This window comes from Sparus aurata, chromosome 9 (assembly GCF_900880675.1).
Source record: "Sparus aurata chromosome 9, fSpaAur1.1, whole genome shotgun sequence".
NCBI classification, from domain to species: Eukaryota; Metazoa; Chordata; class Actinopteri; order Spariformes; family Sparidae; genus Sparus; species Sparus aurata.
In genome coordinates this window covers 17222760-17243298 of record NC_044195.1, presented here as the reverse complement: position 1 = coordinate 17243298, position 20539 = coordinate 17222760, and the positions used below count along the sequence as shown (strand labels likewise).

At 41.3% G+C, this 20539-nt stretch overlaps 2 protein-coding genes across 2 annotated transcripts; one reads left to right on the top strand and one right to left on the bottom strand.

Annotated features, from left to right (window-relative positions):
* Positions 1 to 1049: 1049 nt before the first annotated feature.
* cnmd (chondromodulin) lies at positions 1050 to 5451 on the top strand. The gene is made up of 7 exons (XM_030427547.1): positions 1050 to 1143; positions 1299 to 1433; positions 1939 to 2079; positions 2197 to 2310; positions 2451 to 2604; positions 4202 to 4389; positions 4939 to 5451. Exons 1-7 carry the CDS (start codon positions 1072 to 1074, stop codon positions 5164 to 5166), a joined length of 1032 nt encoding a protein of 343 aa, XP_030283407.1. The 5' UTR covers positions 1050 to 1071; the 3' UTR covers positions 5167 to 5451.
* A 7679-nt stretch (positions 5452 to 13130) lies between these two features.
* ednrbb (endothelin receptor type Bb) lies at positions 13131 to 18462 on the bottom strand. Its single transcript, XM_030429032.1, has 8 exons — positions 18411 to 18462; positions 17791 to 18232; positions 17546 to 17658; positions 17153 to 17357; positions 16753 to 16893; positions 16024 to 16157; positions 15833 to 15941; positions 13131 to 14021 (listed from the first exon to the last, which is right to left on the bottom strand). Exons 2-8 carry the CDS (start codon positions 18205 to 18207, stop codon positions 13875 to 13877), a joined length of 1266 nt encoding a protein of 421 aa, XP_030284892.1. The 5' UTR covers positions 18208 to 18232; positions 18411 to 18462; the 3' UTR covers positions 13131 to 13874.
* Between the last annotated feature and the right edge of the window lie 2077 nt (positions 18463 to 20539).

Sequence of the window (20539 nt, the reverse complement as noted above, 5' to 3'; positions counted from 1 at the left end):
AACGCTTAGTCAGTCAGTTTATCACAAACAGATACGTGGTTTTCATGCACAGGAAGAGTATGAAAACCTGTCATACTTTATGTACAGAAGTAGATTTTTAAGGTATCTGTACTTTACTTGAATATTTAGTTTTCTGACGATTTTTTGCTTTTACTCCCTAAATGTTTTGCACAAATATCTGTACTTGCTCCTCCTTACATTTTCAACACAGGCTTGATACTTGACACTGCATTCGAAGGGGAAATATCAATTATTCACAACGCTTTACCAACCCCGATTTTTAGTATTTGACTTCCTGGGAATGAGATTCAACAATCAACTATCTTTGTGGTGCATTTAGGGACCGCTCAGACAAAATCCTACTGAATCTACCTTTAAGTTTAATAGTCTTTCAGTGAAATGAGCATCAGTTAGCTTTGCACAGAAATGGCCGGTTGAAATGTCCTTCAGAGGGACACTTTTGTACATTGAGTGCATTTAAGAGCCTGGTCTTTCTCTTTTACTTGAGTAAAGATGTTGAATCAGTACTTGTACATTTAGCAGAGTCCTTTTTTTCACACAGGTATCGGTCCTTCTGCTTGAGTAAAGAATGTTTGGACTCTTTTGCCACCTCTGTACCCACAGTAATTAAAGCTCTGAGGAAAAATGTTGCAGTGCAAAAAGTACAATATATACCTCTGAGATGGAGTAAAAGTTGCATGAAGTGGCATTTTTTTTTTTTTTTGTATTGTTATTCACATTCCAGCAGAGCGCTTCTATGTTTTTCTCCTGATGCTGACTGAAAGGTCAGTTCATAACCTTTCTCCCGACCATTACATCATCGCCTTCAGCCCGGGACAGTCTTTGCTGAGCTGCTTCAAAAGTCTGAAGTATTAGTTTGGTGCCGCAGGATGGCCGCCTTGCTTTAGGTACAACCTGGACCTACAGGTAACATTCAGACGAAGAATTTGGCTCAAAGAATTTATATCGACTGTACGTCATTCGCACTGAGGCGTCAAAAAGCCTCCTGCTGGATAACCTGATTCTCCACAGAGAGGCAGCAGCATTAGTGGAGGAATTAAAGAGGACATCATGAGAGAGGGTATGGAAAAAGTCCAAAATACCACTCATGGCTCCGGCTGCTTCGAACACTGCACGCCTCCGGTAAGACGGGCTTAAAAACTATTTGATTAGAAACATAAATGACATCCATGATGCGTGAATAAAACTCTCAAAGGTTTCCCAGGAATGTTATCAGCCGGCCTTGTTATCGTCGAGTGTGTCTTACTCTGCATCATCTGAATGTGAACTTTGTTCAGGAACAAAGCGCGCCGACCTCTGCTGCAGTCAGTCGCCTCCTGAGATTCGGAGCCGTGGCTCTTATTGTCGGCGCCGTGTTGATGCTGTGTGCATCCATGGCTGCTCTCTACCTGTGGAAAGCCAGCGATAAAAACGTAAGTGTTGACTGAGGATTACGCTTGCAGTGCCCCTTTCAGCAGCAGATATGTGGAGTGAAAACAGGGAGGCTTTAGGATGCTTTTTGGCGGGAAATGCAAAGTAGATTACAAAATCCTCTAATCCTATCAATAATCATATTCATCATCACAACTCAGGCCGTGAAATTGCATCTAATTCTGCTGACAATGCATGCAAACTTAATAAATTGCTGCTGCTGCTCTCCTCCGTCTTCTGTGCGGCAGCGTAATGTTTATTTGTGTCTTATTGAGCTCACCTGTAGGGCAGACATTCCTTTCAAGGTCTGCAAAAGCATCCCCCGTGGTGTTTTGCTCAATTCTCGGTGTGCTTAAACTACGCAGGATCTCTGCAGGAGAAGCAACACCGACAATTACGGGCACAGGGGAAGCTTGTTTTTCTCTGTCTCACTTCTATTGTGTCTGCCACAGTGCGATTTACATAACTTGACTAATCAGTCATTCCAACGTTCCACTCTGCTGCCAGGTTTATAATGTTCGATACAGTATGAACATCAATGGGGAGGTGAGGGACGGTTCCGTGGAAATTGATTCTGACAACAACCTGGAGCGATTTAAGACTGGGAGTGGAGCTGAGGAGGCTGTGGAGATTCATGACTTTCAAATTGTGAGTGAGTTTGTCCTTGTTCTCTCTTCCTGAGGTAGTTCAGCGGAGACTTTGTGTGTGCTTAGCAAAGTAGCAAAGCTGTGAGTGTAAACATGGCATCTCTGTGATTTGGTGCAGGGAATAACCGGAATCCGCTTCTTTGGAGGAGACAAGTGCTATATAAAATCCCAAATCAAAGCCAGCCTTCCACACATGGGAGCTCACAACAAAGCCTCGTTGATGTTTGACCTGGTATATGCACACTACTTGACAGAGAACGTTGAGAATTCGGGGGGGGAAAAAATAAAAAGAAATTACAGAGGATCTGCTGCTTGCTTTTAACACTGTCATTTCTCAGTGAATCAAGGACATTATCTGTTTCTTCCTGCCAGACAGATGAAACCATGCCAGTGAGGTTTGATGAGGAGCTCCTCATATGGGTTGCAGCAGAGCAGCCGCTGAAGGACACCAGCTTCCTGAGCAGCAAAATTCTGGGTCTTTGCGGGGAACTTCCCATTTACTGGCTCCAACCTATCTATCCTAAAGGTTGATTTCTTCTCTTCTTTCTGGCAATTATTGATTCACCCCTGTCTACAAAACTAGTCTGCTGTCAAAGAGCGGGTTCTACTCAAGTGATTCCCAACCAGGGGTACTTGTATTTCAGAGGGAACCCAAGATAAGATTGAAGCCAAGCTCAACTAATCTGTGTGTATATCTACTTAATGAGTCAGCTGTAGCACGTGAACGCTGCATTGCTCACTCTATGCAAGCAGGGAGGTTTAAAGGTGCACTATGCAGTTTGGGGGAAATTACAGTCAGGAACATAATATTTACAACATTAATCAGGTAATAACATGTATGTATTAATAATATGTATTTATTTCGATAACTGAATAAACACGCTGTTCTCAGAGGAAAATATGGTCAACATAACACTGTTTGAAGCTAAATATAAACAAAGTAAAACATTGTGTTATCCCTAGAGGAAGGTTTTTTATTGGTATCAATAAGAATTAAACAGCACCAACACTCCCCTGGCACTCTGAGCTCCCAGTCCGGACCACTAGCTACATGGCTAACTGAGCTAACTAGCTAACTGCAGCACACAGTTAGCATCAGCAGTTACTCCAGGTGATATGCTACATTTGATTGATTTTGAATTATACAGTTGGCCAATTCTTCCATATTACACCTTTATTACAGCAATACTTGTGTTCAGTATATCAGCTAACTACCACAACTGCTGCTTACTGTGGCTGTCGTTAGCTAATTAGCTCAGTTACCCATGCAGCTAGCGGTTCAGAGCGGTTCAGACCTCCGATGAGACCTCCGATACCAGAGGAGCGTCAAAACTGCCGTTTCACCAAATTCTGTTGACAATTTTATAAATCTTTTGACTGATTCAGTGAACTTATTGCTCCTTCAATTCCAGGTTATGTCTAAAGTTTCAAGTCTTGAGACATTAGTTTGTTCATTGGCAGACAGAGAGGGATCATCACAGACCATGTGTATAATGAGTTTCTCAGATTAATTGAAGGAAAGTTGATTTTTGATTCTCAATCTCATCAATAATTGATGCTCTGGGATGGTGGCCGAGCCTTCTTACAATCCCAAAGCGTCAGTTTTTGACGAGTTGGGAGTGAGCCTCAAAAGTCAACTTTAAAATCTTCTTACAAATAGCCCCTTTAAAGAAATGATACCCTTTATAGCCTCATCTATTGACAGCATCCTTCACTTAATCTGACAGGGTTGGATACATTAGAGAAAAAGGGGTTGTGAGCTACGGTACAAGTCTATTTCATTTGAATTATTGTCCATTCTTTCATAGTTTATTCATATCTCGGTTGCCCTGCTTATCTGCTGACACACTTGTAAAATCCCGATTCTGAGAAGTTGTCGAAACACTCAAACATCTCGAAACACACGCACTCCATTTAGAGCCGTACACCAAAAACAGCTCCGGCTCTTGTATCAAAAGAGAATGATCTTGAAATATGCAAGACTGCCTGAAATCACTGCTGCTAATTTAATAATTCAGGACATGCGAGACAGCCCCAGCTATGTAGGATTGAGCTCTGAGGACATGTATGGCGCCTTGTGGATGTTGACCCAATACTCCTGCCTCTCGTGGCTGCTGTAACAGATGGGGAGAGGAGGAAGAGAGACACACAGCGAGCCAAACGGCAGTTTAACATGGAGGAGTTGGAGGCAGCTGCCGAGGAGAGGGACCCGGTGAGTCAGGCAGAGGAGGGCACCTCCAGAGCTGTGGAGGAAGAGGAGGGAGGACAGTCCACCACGGGGTCAGCGTACAATCCTGAAAACCCCTACCACGTGAGTGCCAGCTGCAGCGACAATGCTGTTGACGATAAACAAGCTCCAGAGCTGGTGAATTTTTGATTAACTACCAAGAGGCATACACTGAGCCCTGAAGCAACCCTCAAAGTAACATTATGAAGTGAAGTGTCTCTGTTTGTCAACACTTTTGCTGCATAACACCCAGCACCAGCCTTGTTAAAACATGTCCTCTCACAGAAATAGAAATGTTAACCTGGATTTAGTCAGCTGTGAGTTTACTGTATACTGCTACTGCTGCTGCTGCTGTGGAGTGGGTGTCATATTAGTTGCTATAATTACAGGTCACAGGGGTAACAGCTGCCATTCCATATTGATGAACTTATGAACTGAAGTGAAAATTCCCATCGGTTATAAAAATTCATGTTGCCTTCGAGAAGCGTAGTCACATGTTTGGAGGGATGAGAGTTTTTTTTTTTTTTTTTGAAAAACATCTGACTTGCAAATGAGTGTAAATTTAGAAGAAAAAGAAAAAAAAAGAAAAAAAAGGTTCCTCTCCGAAAAATTAACATTGCTTCCAAACTGCAGCGCAGCGGAGCGGCCGGAGAGGAAGGCGCCATGACCTTTGACACCATGTTGGACCACCAGGGGATCTGCTGCTCAGAATGCCGGCGCAGCTACACTCACTGCCAGAGAATCTGCGAGCCTCTGCGCGGCTACTGGCCCTGGCCTTACAACTACAGAGGGTGCCAGGTAGCCTGCCGTGTCATTATGCCCTGTCGCTGGTGGGTGGCACGCATTTTGGGTGTTGTTTAAGAAACCAGAAATCATATCTTTTTTTTTTCTTTTTTTTTCTCCAAAAGACACCCGAGGTCTCTTATTTTATTATGCATGCAGATATTTATTTTCTGAGTTTGACTAGCGGAGAGCTTTGCCTGTTAGCATGAAATGGATATCATGATTTTCTGATATGACAAATAAATTTTTCCATTTTCCTTTCTTTTTGCATGCATGCACCATTTCTTCTCATACAGTAAAACTGGAGCACATAGATGGCATGTTCCCCTTCGCAGCAACAGACTCACAAATGAGCCCGTTCAGTTTTTTTTGTTTTTTTTTTCATCATGTAATACCCAGGCTTAATGCACTGTACTGTGTTTAATGGAAGGTATGGGACTGAATCCAAAGGCTGTGCGGATCATGCACCTTTTCTGACTGAGTAGGTTTCAATAAATTCTAATTACAGTATATGCTGGCTTTGATGTAGATGTTTTTTTGTGTCACATCTTGTTTCCATGGTTCCACGGGGTGCTTTTCTGATAAAACTGAAGTGACAGCAGTGGTTGCCATAACTTCCATTCACAGCTCAGAATCAGTTTGAGGGCAATGCAATTTGTGCACACTGACATCTGCATTGATGTGGACTAATGCGAGATGGGTGTCATGGCGATGATGGAAAATATTTCCATAGAAGTGACATTTTCTGTTAAATAAATAAATCAATATTTTTCATCTGTGAAAAGAACGGAGAGTAGATGCTAAGCTACCAAATGACATGATCATAGAGACGTTTTTTTTTTTTCTTCCCCCGCGCAGCTGTTACTAGGGCTCGTGGCGTAAGCTATTCTCAATACCTCAAAATCAAAAGAAATCAGATTACTATCTCTAAAGCCATATGCCAACTTCCTAAATAATTGAAAGGAGCCATGTTGCGATCAAGACGATTTCACAGAGGGTGATCCAGGCACATCAAATTACAACAGATGTGAAATTGCACCATATCTGCCACTAAAGCCGCATTGGAAACTCTGAAGCAGTGTGAGGGAACAACACAAAGAGATGCTTGTCTCTTTGCTTGGAGATCTTTCCTGTTTTTTTTTCTTTTTTTCGTGGGGGTAGAGGTGCTTATCACATCTGCAGCACTGATAAGACGGCCTCTGTGCTTCCGTAGGCTATATAATATTAATCCCTCTCCCACGTCTGCAGATGCACTTAAAGGAAGGTGACAAGCATGACATATCCAGGACCTCCTGATGGCACGTGCTCTGGAGTGCAGCCGCTAAAAGAGCCCCAAGTACCCTCAAGTGATGTAAATTTGCAGGGGGAGTCCAATTTCCATCACAGCACTGTCACTGCTATGGTCATTAAACTAAATCATCCCGCTGTGTGTCACACAGCTCCCATTTTAAAGTCCCCTCAATAATGGAGTTATACTTGGACTGCAGATTGCAGCACAACAGTGAACGTCTGACCTGACAGCAGCCGTGAGAGCACCCTGCACTTTATTTCATCCTTAGAAATATCACAAGCAGACACATGGACACGCAAGATACCTTGGAATTATTAATTAATTGAGACACCTTTTGGTATCTTAGTTGCACCAGACGTCGTCCAACGGGGCTTTATATAATATCTCTAAAGTTAGCAACTGCGGCTGAAATGCAAATACGACGTGCTATGTGCCTGTTGCTGGTGGCGGTTTCCTTGGGTTTCACTCAGAATATGTTGATACAGCAGCACAAGACAAAGGGCTCAGAGTCTGAGCAAGACAAAAGGAGATGAAAAACACAAAGCAAAAGGGGAAAAAAAAAAAAAAACACATCACCACAAGCAACAACTCAAAATGGCATTTAAACTGAGAAAAAATACATAGCTCAGAACAACAGCAGTTTTGTTATCCTGAGGCCCTGTTTCTAAAAAACTTGTTTCCTTTTGCCATTCCTCTCCTAAGAAGAGAAATGTACCCCCATTGAGCAGAAAAGATGAATGTGTTGGGGAGCAGCTTCAGTGTGTGAGACAGTGGTGCCTTTTTGTTTGTCTCCCCTCTGGAGCCAAGCTTACCCTGGGAGCCCTGCAGGCCAGGGAACAAACAGAGCTTTGTGAGCACTGACCCACTGCGCCCAGCAGCCAGACTGCAAACCTCCTCTCCCACGCTAATAGGAAACCACAGAGGAGGAGTCCACGGCAGCCGAGGGAGGGGAGCTTTTCTCGCATCCACCTGTGCTTTCATCATCGCCCATCAAAACAAGCACAGTCAGGCGGGGTGCGGCGGTGCTCCGGTGACCGACGAATTAAAAGCTTTTGCACCGATATCCTCTTGGCACCAACACTCAGCACAATACATTTGGGACACAGTAGCTGGTGATTTATCCTGTGCTACTGATTTGCGCTAATCAAGCCCATGCACTCACTGTAGCTCCCCTATAAATACGTCAATACCCTGTCATAAATTTGCCTGTTGTTGCCCGAGGGGCATTAGAAGTGTGAATAGAAGTGTGAAGCGAACCACTCTGTCAAACGTGTCCTACATTTGATTGCATGTTTTCCATTACATCCGGACATGAATGAAATAAACAGTAGTGACAGTCCATTTTGCACCTTAACCAGAACACAGAAACCCTTTTAGCCTGGCTCATTATGTTTTTCTGCAAGAAAGCACTGCGGTACGCTCATAGATGCTGGCGTGGTGAAAAAAAAACCTGTAACCCCGCAGTTTTGCACCAGCAATAACAACCCGGGCTCTGAACATTTGTCTCCTCTGTTCTCCTGAATGGTCAGAAATAACATAGCTGGACGAAAGGCGTGGAGGGGGGCAAGGGGTGGGGGGAGGCTGCTGGTACAAGGCTTAAATGCTTTTTAATCCCATGGTTGAGTGACCACTTGCAGCTCTGCCCAGCAGTCTGGCTCTGCCTGCTATTTGCAGGTCTCTCAGAAGTTTCTTTGCCATTGGCTGCTGTGCCCGCATGGTTCTCTCTCTCTCTCTCTCTCTCTCTCTCTCTCTCTCTCGCTCTGTCTCTCGCTCTCTGTCTCTCTCAGTCTCCTATTTAGTATGCAGGCCCCAAATGGCCATTAATTAAATGCCTGCTGGTATTGTGTGAGGAAGTCTGTCTTGTTTACTTCACATAGTTAAAACTGTAAATACGTCTACAGACCTACCTGCATTTCATTAGTCACACTTTCTCGGTCATGAAACATTATAGCGATTGTCCTCAGTGACTCAATTACTCTGCACGCACTGCAGGGATTTTTTTTTTTCACTGTGTATTGCACTTGGTTGCGTGGTGTCCTTGTTACACTCAAATAGAAAAACCTGTAGTGCGGTGTAGGTCTAAATTGGACACAGCACTGGAATTTGCACCATTGTTTTTCCCGGGGACAGGCTGTGTGTGTGACAGTTAGTGTGGCGGAAGCCTCCAACCTGCGGAAGGGTGTCATGAGGTCCTCACAAGAGGTGGGCTCCCTCAGAGGACGCTGTCTACCCACCGACACATCATTACACCTCATTTTTTTATGTAGTTTTGGAGAAGAAATTCAAACTCAGAATTTTAGTATAACTATTGATAATACAAATTTAGAAATATTTATTATTAAATGAATAAACAAGCTGTTTGAAGCTAGAAAGGTGGCAGGGTCCGCCACATATAAACAAAGTAAAACAGCGTGAAATTTTGCTGTCCTTTAACGTCATGAAAACAAATAAAATTCCCTTCCCAAAAACTTCATAGTGCACCTTTAATCCTGTCACTCAGCTCTAACTTGAAAGCCCTGCCAATTGGGATCGATATTAAAAAGATTCTCTATCACAATGTGGCATTTGTCAAAACTTAAGTCACCTTAGGTTGTGCCACAGAACATACACATCCTCTGGTGGGGGTGCATAAAAAGGAGCTATAGATAGCTCAAAGCAGAGTCAAATCAAGACTTCACATCCACACACTGTGTACAAAGCAATGTCAAGAGGCTTGCCACATGAAAGCAGAAGTTGTCCAAAGAGTTGTGGGAAGTACAGACAAAGTTTATGAGAAAAAAGTAAATGTGTTTTTAATCCTCTGCTGCACGTGCAACAGTGAGGAAGCCTGAGCCCTTGGATATGCCACCCCGGGGGCAGGTTCTATACTTAAGGCTTACAACAGCCTCATTATCTCCCTCAACTCACATCAGATCCGAGCAGCAGTTTGTCACAGGCAGGCTCCTCTCTGCCAGTAGGCATCAGACCAATCCTCCTGCAACACTACTGTACATAATTGCCATATGGACAGCATTTTGAGCCAGACTGAAGACTAAAAAGCCCTCCAGGCAGATTCCCCAGATAACTAAATGAATATTTTATCTCATTTCCATCTAATTTGCACCATATTATTATACAGAACTGAAATTTTTAATTAATTGATAGAACAGATCAAACACAGGTTTACACTTTGATTTTCGGGGGCTGTTATTTTGATAATTTGCATGGCTTTTTTCCCATGCCAAGCTTTTTAATCTCCCAGAATTTCAGCATCTCTACATAGAAACACTCGTAGAAAATATACAGCAAATTAATAACTGTCAGCGCACATGAAATGCTTGTCTTGGTTGTGTGAGCAGTTCCAGCGAGGAGTCCTTTTACCTGCCACCCCACTGATTAATTAATTTCACACTGTTTAATTAAATCCACAGTCTGGGGAGTCTGGGCAGCACCGTGGGGAGCCCTATCTGAGCAGTGTGTGTAGAGAGATTACTAAAAAGGTCTGAGACACCCGCTCTCGCCGATGTTGACACTGACGTCACCCGTATCTGAATACCGGAGCGTGATTGTGTCAGTGTCATCTGGCAGTTGTGAGCTTTTACTGCTGGGGACATGATAGCACTGCACCATTTGTTGATTATCTGCTGGCATTTACAATGACGAAGGAGACTGGAGCATTTGACAGCATTTGACACAAATTAGGATTTGACAGAAGGGTCTGATGGAGTGTGCTGCGGCAACGCGCAAACCTCAGATTTCCATAAAGCCAGCGACCGGCTGATAAGTCAGTCCAGAAGCATTTTGTTATATTTATAGAAAATCTCTTAACATCCAGACAGCAATCAAAAAATCTAATGCTCTGAAAAAGAGAAAAGAAAATCTGGCTCCTCACAGTGTTACAGGTCTCTAATAAGCCCATCCAACCATCACATGATTGGACAGGCTACCTGTCTGTCTACCTATACCTGCCTCAGTGCCGCATGACTCGTGTCTTTCACAAGGCTAGGTGAGACGAGCTTGTCACACGAGAATGGCAGAGAATGTGCAGCCAAAACTTCTGTCTTGTTAACGCTCATTTTGACAGCTAATGTTAGGTGGTTTCTTACATGTGTGTGAGACATGAGGTAACTGGATGTGGTTACGCATGACATCAGTGTGCCGTGCTCACAGTACACAGCCCCTCATCCTACTGTTTAGCAGCTCGCTAACTCTTACCCAAAGAACATGTGAGCCACAGTGGAAGTGGCGGACGCGTCAATAACCAAATAGCACAAATAGTAACAGAGTTTCAAGAAAGAAAATATTTCCTTACCCAGCAAGGGGCAGGCCAATCGCCTCATTACCTCCTTGTAAAAGTCGTTCAAAATCAACAGAAACAAAGTAAGACTCACCAAAACCACCTTGGTTTGTCTTTTCCACAGCGATCTCTGGTTTTGTGAAAAATAAATCCTTCACTAAGATGTGAAAAATCTCCAGCTCTACACACTGTTGTTCGACTCTCAGCAGACAGTTACTCTGTTGATATGCAGCCCCTCACTTGTTTGGAGCGACCTTCAAATCATGTCAATATTTTACATTTTAATCATAGTAATGAGTTATTTAAAAAAAAATGTTTTAACAGTTATTATGCAGTTTATTTTTTGTAGTTATAATGTTTACTTAATAATAGGCTTCTTAAAGTTTAAACAAAAAGGGACCCAAACACAAGACAGACAGATAGAAACAAAAAGCAAGCTTTAATGACACAGTGACCCAAAATGCAAGATATGAACGTAATCAAAAACCAGGGCAAGTAGGCAGGGGCAAATAAAGGAATGAAAAGTCCTTAGAACAGATGAACTGACAAAGCAAGAAAGGAAGACAAGGACTTAAATACAGACAGGGTTATTACTAACAGGTGAGGAGCAAAAGGGGCTGCAAAACAGACAAAGGGAGGAAATGAAAAGCAAAACATGACACATGAGGACAGAACTTCAAAACGAAACAGGAAATGACAAAACTTTTTTTAAAGTCTTTTCTTAAGCACATCATCTGAAGAAGAATCCAGCAGGACAGACTGCAAAATACATTTATACCTATACATAAGTACATAAAATACATGGGCAATGTTGTGCTAAACTGAAAAAGGAAGGACTGGCTCCAGCGTAAATTAGCAAATCAAACTCTCATCTCCTGTCCAACGCTGTTGTATCTAGCAGTCAAAGCGTTAGAGACAAGGAGACACGGTTTCTTGTGTCAGAACAGGGAGAGGTGCATGAGTGTGTCACACAGCGGGCAATAACAATATGACTGCGTGGGCTCAAGCACATGTTACTTTCACTGTTGTATCGAAACATATTTTTGGCATCTCTAATCACAAACAAACACATTTTAGAGTCAGATGCCTCCAATTTGTATTTATCACACAAGATGGTAATAAAATGTTGCGTGTTTTACACGATTCTGAATATACACACTAACATCTGAAAGGATTACATTGGTTCTTGCTCATCTGTCATAATAAACATCCTAAACCTGATTCTAACTGCTCAATCTAGCGTTTATACGTGGAGGATGCAAGGATAATCGATTAGGTGCATAAAGATGGCAGCCTGCTGGTTTGATGTGATGTGGAACCAGCGTTTCCGTGTGCTCTCTATTTGATGTGCCAAGAGCTATTAGAGCGACAAATACTTTGTACAATGGCACTGACAAGGAGAAGTCACAATATAAAACAAGGTTGCCACTTTCACAAAGTTTCATTTCAAAGTTTTATCTTGTATTTTTTTATCTAAAAAAAAAACAGAGATGCATGTCAGAAGTGATTTTCCATGTACATGTGCCTGTCGTGGCAACTGAAAATCAGTCGCTTGTCTAGTGCAGATAAGAGTTGGTCAAAACACCAAGTATGACACAATATCTCTTTTCTAGAAGTTCTTTATTGCTTGCAAGCAAAGTCACACATCAGCAGCGCATAGATGATGACTGAAGACATGCAGTCTCTCCTCAACCTTTGTAATAACCCCAAACAATAATGCATTATTCCAGTCATCTCCACCTCCGCCTCATGATGCACACAAGACTTCTTAATCACTTCAACCATTGCTGTGTGTCATACGTCAGTCTAAAGTCAAAACACACAGACGAGGCTTCATCAACCCCGTTCAGGATGAAATCCATACCTAAGTTCCTTTATGTTAATTTTTAAGGCACATTATACCAAAAACAATACATGAATACATCCATTCATACTCTACAACCACATAACTATCACAAGACAGAGCTCATGTCTGAAGCCAACAGACACAATGTTTAACTTTACATGCATAATAATGTTACATCTGCAATTGGTAACAACATTTGACAATTTCTCTCACATGCCCCCAAAAACAATGAAAACCACAATGAAAAAGATGCAAGCTTAAGTTGTGCTTTACTGGAGAGATTAATGGCTTGAACATGATGAAGTTGTCTCTTTATCCCTCAATTATTTTCTATAAAGCAACACAAACATCTCAAGCATTCAAATGCTCTTATTCAAACAAACTGAGTCTTTAAAAACAGTTGAGTGCTCTGCTCTTTGCTCAGACAAGGTAAACTTTTAATAGGCATTCCGGCGCACAGCGTCGAGGCAGTTTCACCGGCTGATACAGCATTAGCTGGGAGAGCAGCGCTCTATTTGTGCTTGCCTTGTCCTGTGACAGGAAGACCTATCAGGTGCTCATCTCTACAAACCCCCCCTCCCTCCCTCCCTCCCTCCCCCTCCTCCCACCCTCTCTCCTCCTGACCTCATTCTGTCATCTTCGTTTTCCTTCTTCGCCACTCTCAGGTCTTTTATAAAGTGTCTCCATGCATTACACATTTAACAATGCATTAAAAATAGGCCACCATCAATCAGTCATTCAGCGACGGAGACGCGATCTACTGGTGGCACCAATTTGATATGTTTCTCTCAAGGTTCGAGGACGAAAGGAACGCTGTAAACTCTTCGGCTGCTGCGTATGGGGAACTTAACAGAGATGAAAACACACATTTTATGTGCTAATAATACACTGAACCCCATAAAAACCCACCGTAATAATTCTGAATTCCCATTTGCTTGATTTCCTACGGCACAGAAGCGTCTTTCCAGAATCCAGAATCAAAATAATATACATGCAGGCAGTAAGCCGTGACAAGATTTCTGTTGATGGCTGCCAGGTTAACATCGTGCCCAAAACAGTGATTTGAGGACTGTGATGCATGATACAGGATAGGTACTAGGTAGAATCTGATGTAATGGTTGGGAGTGAGTCAAGCCCCAGGGGCAAATAGTCTGAACAGTCTGACTCCAGGTTGCTCATGCCAAAGCAGATGTTCAACTGACGACAGCAGTACAAAAGACACAGCTGCATGTTATTCACAAGGTATTTCACATTGTATTTAATCTGATAGCTGCACTGATAGCCACGTCTATATATTTAATAAAGAAATACTTAAGAACTCTCACAAAGGATTTACACACGCATTCGGTGAACACGATAACGTGTTCTCCTGCTCAGGTGGAAGGTGTGGAAGTCTGCTTGTGAGCTTTGATGTTGCAGCTCTGCTCCGAGGCCTGATCCTGCATTCTGGACCTCAAAACAGACCCTGCCTCGTCACGAGTAACAGCTTGACGAGGTAGACACCAACTGCACAGGCATGCCTGGAGGACCACACGCACAGAGACATTCGGTCAGAGGCAAACCCATCAGCTTCACATGGAGGAAAAATGGCACATCATGAGCATTTTTTATGTGTGGGATGCAGTCTTAAGAAGCGGCTCTGTTTAATTTCTCTGTGGAGAGACATGCCAACAGCAGTATTAAATTTGGGTTCTTTTAATTAAAGAGGAAAAATGTATATTAAAAGGGAGGTGCATAAAGTATTTTAAAAAAGGATGTGATTATCATATCATTTGCAATATTCAGTGGTGGTATATCATTAAGCACATTTACTCAAATATACTATATATATATACTAATGTCTGTTTACAGGTCTTGAGAAGTACGACTGCATATGTGATAAAAAGTAGTACAAAGCCTTTTGTGCCTTCAGAGGAAGCTGCATGTAATCTGCTTCCAGTGCCAATAACTCACCCAGTGGCTAAATTGCATTGTGGGCAATGTAGGAATCCAGTTTTGAAAAAGGAGAAGAAGAAGAAGAATGCATGGAACAGAAAAGGTTTTATTGCTGGTTCTGCTGTATCAGTTTTGATCATGTGTTTTTCTAAACTGTCCATGTTGAGTCCAACAGTGTTATATGACTGCTTGGCACCTATAACACTGCTGGCACCTATGAGGCAATGCAATTCAGCCACTGTGTGACATCACTGCAGGAACTCTATCAGATTACATGCAGCCACAAAAGGCTTTATACTATTTTTTCACATATGCAGTCGTACTCCTGGTGGAGTTACCCTTGAAGTACAATTCTGAGGTATTTCTGCTTCAACTGATTATTTTAATTCCATGCCACTTTCTACTTCTACCCCATGTTTTTATTAATTGTTGCATCACAAATTAAGATTTTTGCACAAAAATACATATAAAGAACTTTTGCGATATGATGTTTTGTTATAAATGAAATGACCAAGAGTTAATGCAAGTACAGCTAAAGCGATCACTCTAACATTTCATGGTATGAGCTTCTGAATTTGCAGCTTTATTATAAAGTTATTTTATTTATTGATTTGTTTGTTTAAATGTGACGGCATCTCTCACGACTAACAATTATTGGCTGAATGGAGAATATTCAGCAGATTAATCCATAATGGACATACTCATTAGCTGCAGTCCGCTCCACCCCAACCAACTACAACAGTAAAATCCTGCTTATATATAAATGCTTCAGTGGTGACAATCAAATGATGAAATATATAACTGTGTAAGAGTCACACTGGCTGTTTGTACTGCAATGCAGGACTTTGTAACAGAGTATTTTTACAGATAGATATTTTGTACTATTACTCAAGTAAAGGATCTGTATGATTCTTCCACCACTTGCAGTATTATTACGGAGGAAAAAGATTTCCTCATGCACTGTAGTGTGCATAAAACCCGATGACAGCCCAAACAAATCAAAGCATGTTTTTAGATATATCCTTCTGTGCCTCTAATACAATAAAGGCTTTTAAAATATTTTCCCTTGAAAATTGCCTTGAAGCTACATTTCCCTCCTCCTCATAAGACATCACTCTGATTCAGTGAAAACTGTCTGGTAGATTGCCAAGTGTCTGTCTTTTTTTTTCCTGACAATGTTTTTCCAGACCATTCTCACTTATTATCCCCTCGGGCCATTGCTTTTTTTCACTAGCCATTTCGCAGACATGACTCCATATGTCCTTGATGACACATATGATAGCTCATCCGACTGTGGTTCACACTGTTTTCACTCTCATCACATTTGTCTAAGATTGTACAGCACACTACATACACACAACTAGACAAGCAAAAAGGGTGTGACAGCATTTCTTACCTTGAAACATCTTTTAAATCTTTTGCTGACTATGTACAATGCGATGGGGTTGATGCACGAGTTGAGTGATGCCATATTAATGCCAAAATAGTCCAGGACAAGAAAGACACTGAAAAAGGAGGATAAACATTATGTATTTACCAGACAAAAGGGCACACTAAAAAATATATCTAATGCCTCGTTTTGCTCACCTCAGTAGCTGACACCTATAAGGATCTCTCTCATTATATATGGTCAATTTCAAGAGCCTGCTCAGGTATAAAGGCAGCCAGCAAAGTGCAAACACGATCACCAGGCAGAAGACAGTCTTTGCAACTTCTTTTCTCTGAAAAAAGAAAGATGTGATTGATATTAAAGTTGATGTTACACCAAAATATGGGTGACGCTTAGCAATCAGGTACACAAGAATCTGAGTAGGTACTACAGACTCATTAAACATGAATTAATTAATTAATCAATACTTACTCTTTTTCTGTATCTTTGAGTAAAATGAAAATTAATAGTAGTTACCCACATTACATACTAATTACTTAATCATTAAGTAATGCTGTCAAAAAATCATGTTTCACTTTTCCTAAAGTTTCAAAAAAGAGTTCTGTAATTAATATTTAATGAGTCGTTACTAGTTCCTGCCACTCAGCAGCTAGTTAATCGTAAACAACACATGAAGAAAGTTGTCAGTGAGTTAATTCAAAGATATCTATATATTAATCATCAACTAATGATTCATAAATAAGGGATCTCCCAGTTCTGTTCTCTAGGAACAGAACTGGGAATCATTAATCATTATGTAGTCCTCTGATCACAGTTATTCGGGAATTACGCATTAACAATTAATTAACTACTCACATTTCTGTATGTGATACAAAGATTTGTTAAAAACAAGTTGTGAAATGTGCTTGAAGGCGCTAACTACTAACCTGCTTGGTGTGGTTGCTCAACGTGTTCTCAGTGTTCCTTAGCATTTTCCTGGCCATGAGCGTGTAGAAGACGGCGGTCCAGGCCAGTGGCATGCAAAAGTAGAAGCCAAACAGCCACCAGTCCTTCACTGATTTATAAAACTGTTGATTAGACATGACAAGAGGCCTACAGTCAAGCGGTGCTGCAGATTACATGATGTTCAGCAGTTGCTACGTAACAGTATGCATCAAATAATATTAAAAACACACACATACACACAAACACAGACAGACAAACACAAGAAGTCAGTAGAGAAATAGTAGAGCCATTATCAATTCAACTTCCCGCCAACAGTTACTGTTAAAAGTTGTGAAAAGACAAAACACATGTTGATCTGTTTGTTTTGTCCTGTTGCATTACCTGCATGAACGGAGTGCTTTGCCTGGGATGAAGCAGACATATTCTCAGATGCTTGTCTTTATAGTCCATTGTTATCATATCAAAGCCGACAACTTCAGGCACAGCCAGCAGGATAGAAATAACCCAAATCAGAGTTATTTCGATTGCTGTCCACGCTGAAACTCCAATGCCTTTGATTCGATTCCAGGATACTACAGCTCGGTATCTGCTGAAATCAATGGGAAAATGTTATGGCTTGGGGGACTTTTTGTCTGTAACAACGATAAATTATTCAGTTAAAGAGCATTTCAAGGGCTAATGCTAAACAAATCTGTCTGCTTGATGAAATACAGATACCGGCTGGCAAACACTATTTCTTTGCAGGGCGCAGGACAGTGCTGCTTATCTCCGTACCTGTCAACACTCAGAGCACATAAGCTCAGCGTAGTAATTCCGACAGAGGTTTTCTGCAGGAATGGAACAAGTTTGCACAGCACCACGCCGAATGGCCAATCTTCTGCCATGAGCTGGAGCAAAGACAGGGGGACAATTTCAGTGAGCAGAAACAATTCAAGGGGAGATTGAAATTTTTAAAATGGGCAAAAAGAGAACAGAACGAGGTGCTACATTGTTTTCTCAGCATGAGGGGAATAACTCACCCTGTATGCATTGATTGGGATGTCTATCACAATGTGGATTAGATCCCCCATTGCCAGACTCGCAATGAGAATGTTTGGTCCGCTCCTCATGCTTTTGTTTACATATATGATTTTCAGCAGGGTTGTATTCCCCACTATCCCAACAACAAACACAACGAGGGAGACCAGAGTATTGACATATTTGAAGGCATCTCTGATTCCAGCCGACTCCGAGCACATGGGAGGGTGTGGTGGTTTTGGTCCTGCTACTCTGGGTGGATGAATTGAGCTATTTGATTTCTGTTTTTCTGGCATTAAAAGACCAGGGGAGGCCGTTTCAGAGCGCTCAATTACGGCGAATGGCTCTGAATGCTGATAGCTGGCCTCAGCGCTGATGAGAATATTTCCCAGACAAACAACGAGAGCCATGGTCCACATTGTCGATGATTTCCTCAAAGGGCCCCTGAAATGTTTTTTTTTTTTTGAAAATGAGAGTGAAAGTGTTTAGAACGGTGTCAAAGCCTTGAGATTTGCAGCAAAGCGCTCAGGTGACGAGAAGGATTAATTTAATTTACAGATCAAAACTAACAATAAATAAACAGCGCTGATACAATATGATACACAAAATTATGCCAGCTTACCTTTAGATGTGTAAAATGTGCATGAAATGAGTCCCTTCAACACAAAGCACAGCTTTACTACCACTCCGCTGCTCAGCCTGCTATTAATATTATAACCCAGCAGACGGAAATCAGGGTTTTATAGACTGAGGTTCTCTGTTGTCAGCGTTAGTCATAAATCTGTCAGTAGTGACTGTAATTTCTTTCTTTGGTGCATCATCCTCAATGAAAGGATGGTGGTGAAGTGTATTGTCTGTTATCACAGAGTGACATCATTGTAAAGGACCCAGTAGGGATATAATGTTCCAATTGTTCCCCTCTCTTTCACTAAAGAAGTTAGCTGTTGACTTGATTGACATAAAAGCTCTGCAAAAAATGTAATTATAAAAATAAAATATCTATTCTAATGAAGAGATAATGCTTTTGTTTTTGTTTTTTTGCCTAAAGTCAGAGAGCCTCTATGACACCTTGGAACAACTCCAAACAAAATATGTGGCCATATTCAGCCACTGCATCTAAAAGTATCAAAGGTGCCAAAAACTCTTCAACATGCAAGAAACATAGAAAATGTCATAAGAAAATCTTAAGATTGAGACATCACAAGGGCGTTTTCATCTTTCTTGTGAGCTGGAAGATAAAGACAGATCTGGTTTTGTTATCTTCTGTTGAGTCGTACAAAAACAGCACTGCAGGCTATTTGAAAAGGTAACAACACTTTAACGTCAGATTGATAATTATAGGGCTGAATCTCTTTGGCAACAGGTGAGTACTACCTACGCACATTTGATGAGGTCACCGTCAAAATGTGAAACATACTGGCAGGCAGGCAATATGAACACTAGGCATGCACAAGCTGCACACTGTCTGAATACTGTCTGCGTAATAGTCTGTTTGAATCATGGCAAACTTAACTTAAAAATGTAAGTTCTAAGATGAACATTTTAAAAACTAAAAGTTCATCTTGCGTTTAATCAACAACTTTTCAGTCATGCTTATGAACATTACAAATACATTTCCTTTAACATTTTCCCAGTTTTGAGAGTCAGTTCTTAGTTTCACAAAAAGAAAAGCTGCAGCTGCTCCTATAGATGTTACTTTGTTCCGGCACTGGTAAAAAGACGGTATGTGAAACCACTCCCAGTTACTGAATTTAAAAACGTAAAGCAGTAAAGACTGAATTCCATCATTACCTTCGTAGTTGTTTGCAATGTTAAATGTCAATTGTTGTTGTGAAAACAAAGTATCCTGAATTATCTTACAGTGTGACAAAGGCACAGCATATTCCTCATCACATGCTCTCTTCAAACTATGAAAAAGAAGAGTTTCAGGTGAGTTTTAACCCCCCCGAAAAATGCATGCTGGGGAGTCTGCTAACACGCTGGTCATTGAACTTACTTCAATGAGTCGATTGAATTCTACACAGTATACTCATACAACTCATCATTCATTCAAGTTAAAATAAATAAAACAGATCTACTTACGCTAAAGGTCATATTGATTACATTTTTATGTAGACAAATTGTCTACAAGCTCCATAGATTTATTATTAAGGTTTGTGAGCCAATAATATTATTCCATTAGTATCACATGGACCTGTTTTCTGTCAGCGATCAACAGGCTTGGTAGTTGGCAGTTTGAAAAAAAAATTAAGAATGGCAGCTTCCTGCATGTGCCCAACACACAGTACTGCGCTGATGTTAGCATGCTAGCATTAGCGACATTAACGTTAACTAGCATTGTTCATATTTGGCAGCTAGTGTTAGCAACATTAACGTTCGCTTGCTTTGTCAATGTTTCGATTTGCTATCTAGCATTAGCACCATAAGCAACATTAGCTAGCATAAGCAACGTTAGCTAGGGCAAAATGTTTATCAGTTCCATAATCATTGTTTTGTTTACCTCTGTGTAAGCATTCTGACATTGGTGAGCCAATTCACACTTGTGAGCCAATAGTATAACACCGTTGGTATCACGTGGTATCTGTGTTTTGTCAGCGATCAACAGTCTTGGCAGTTACCAGTTTGTGAAAACAAAACAAAAAACATAAGAATGGCTGAGATCTAAAGTGACATTAGTTTGCATCAATAACATGAGCTAGTGCACAAACTGGCAACCAGTTGAGGGGGCAGATATGATTTGTACAACAGCCA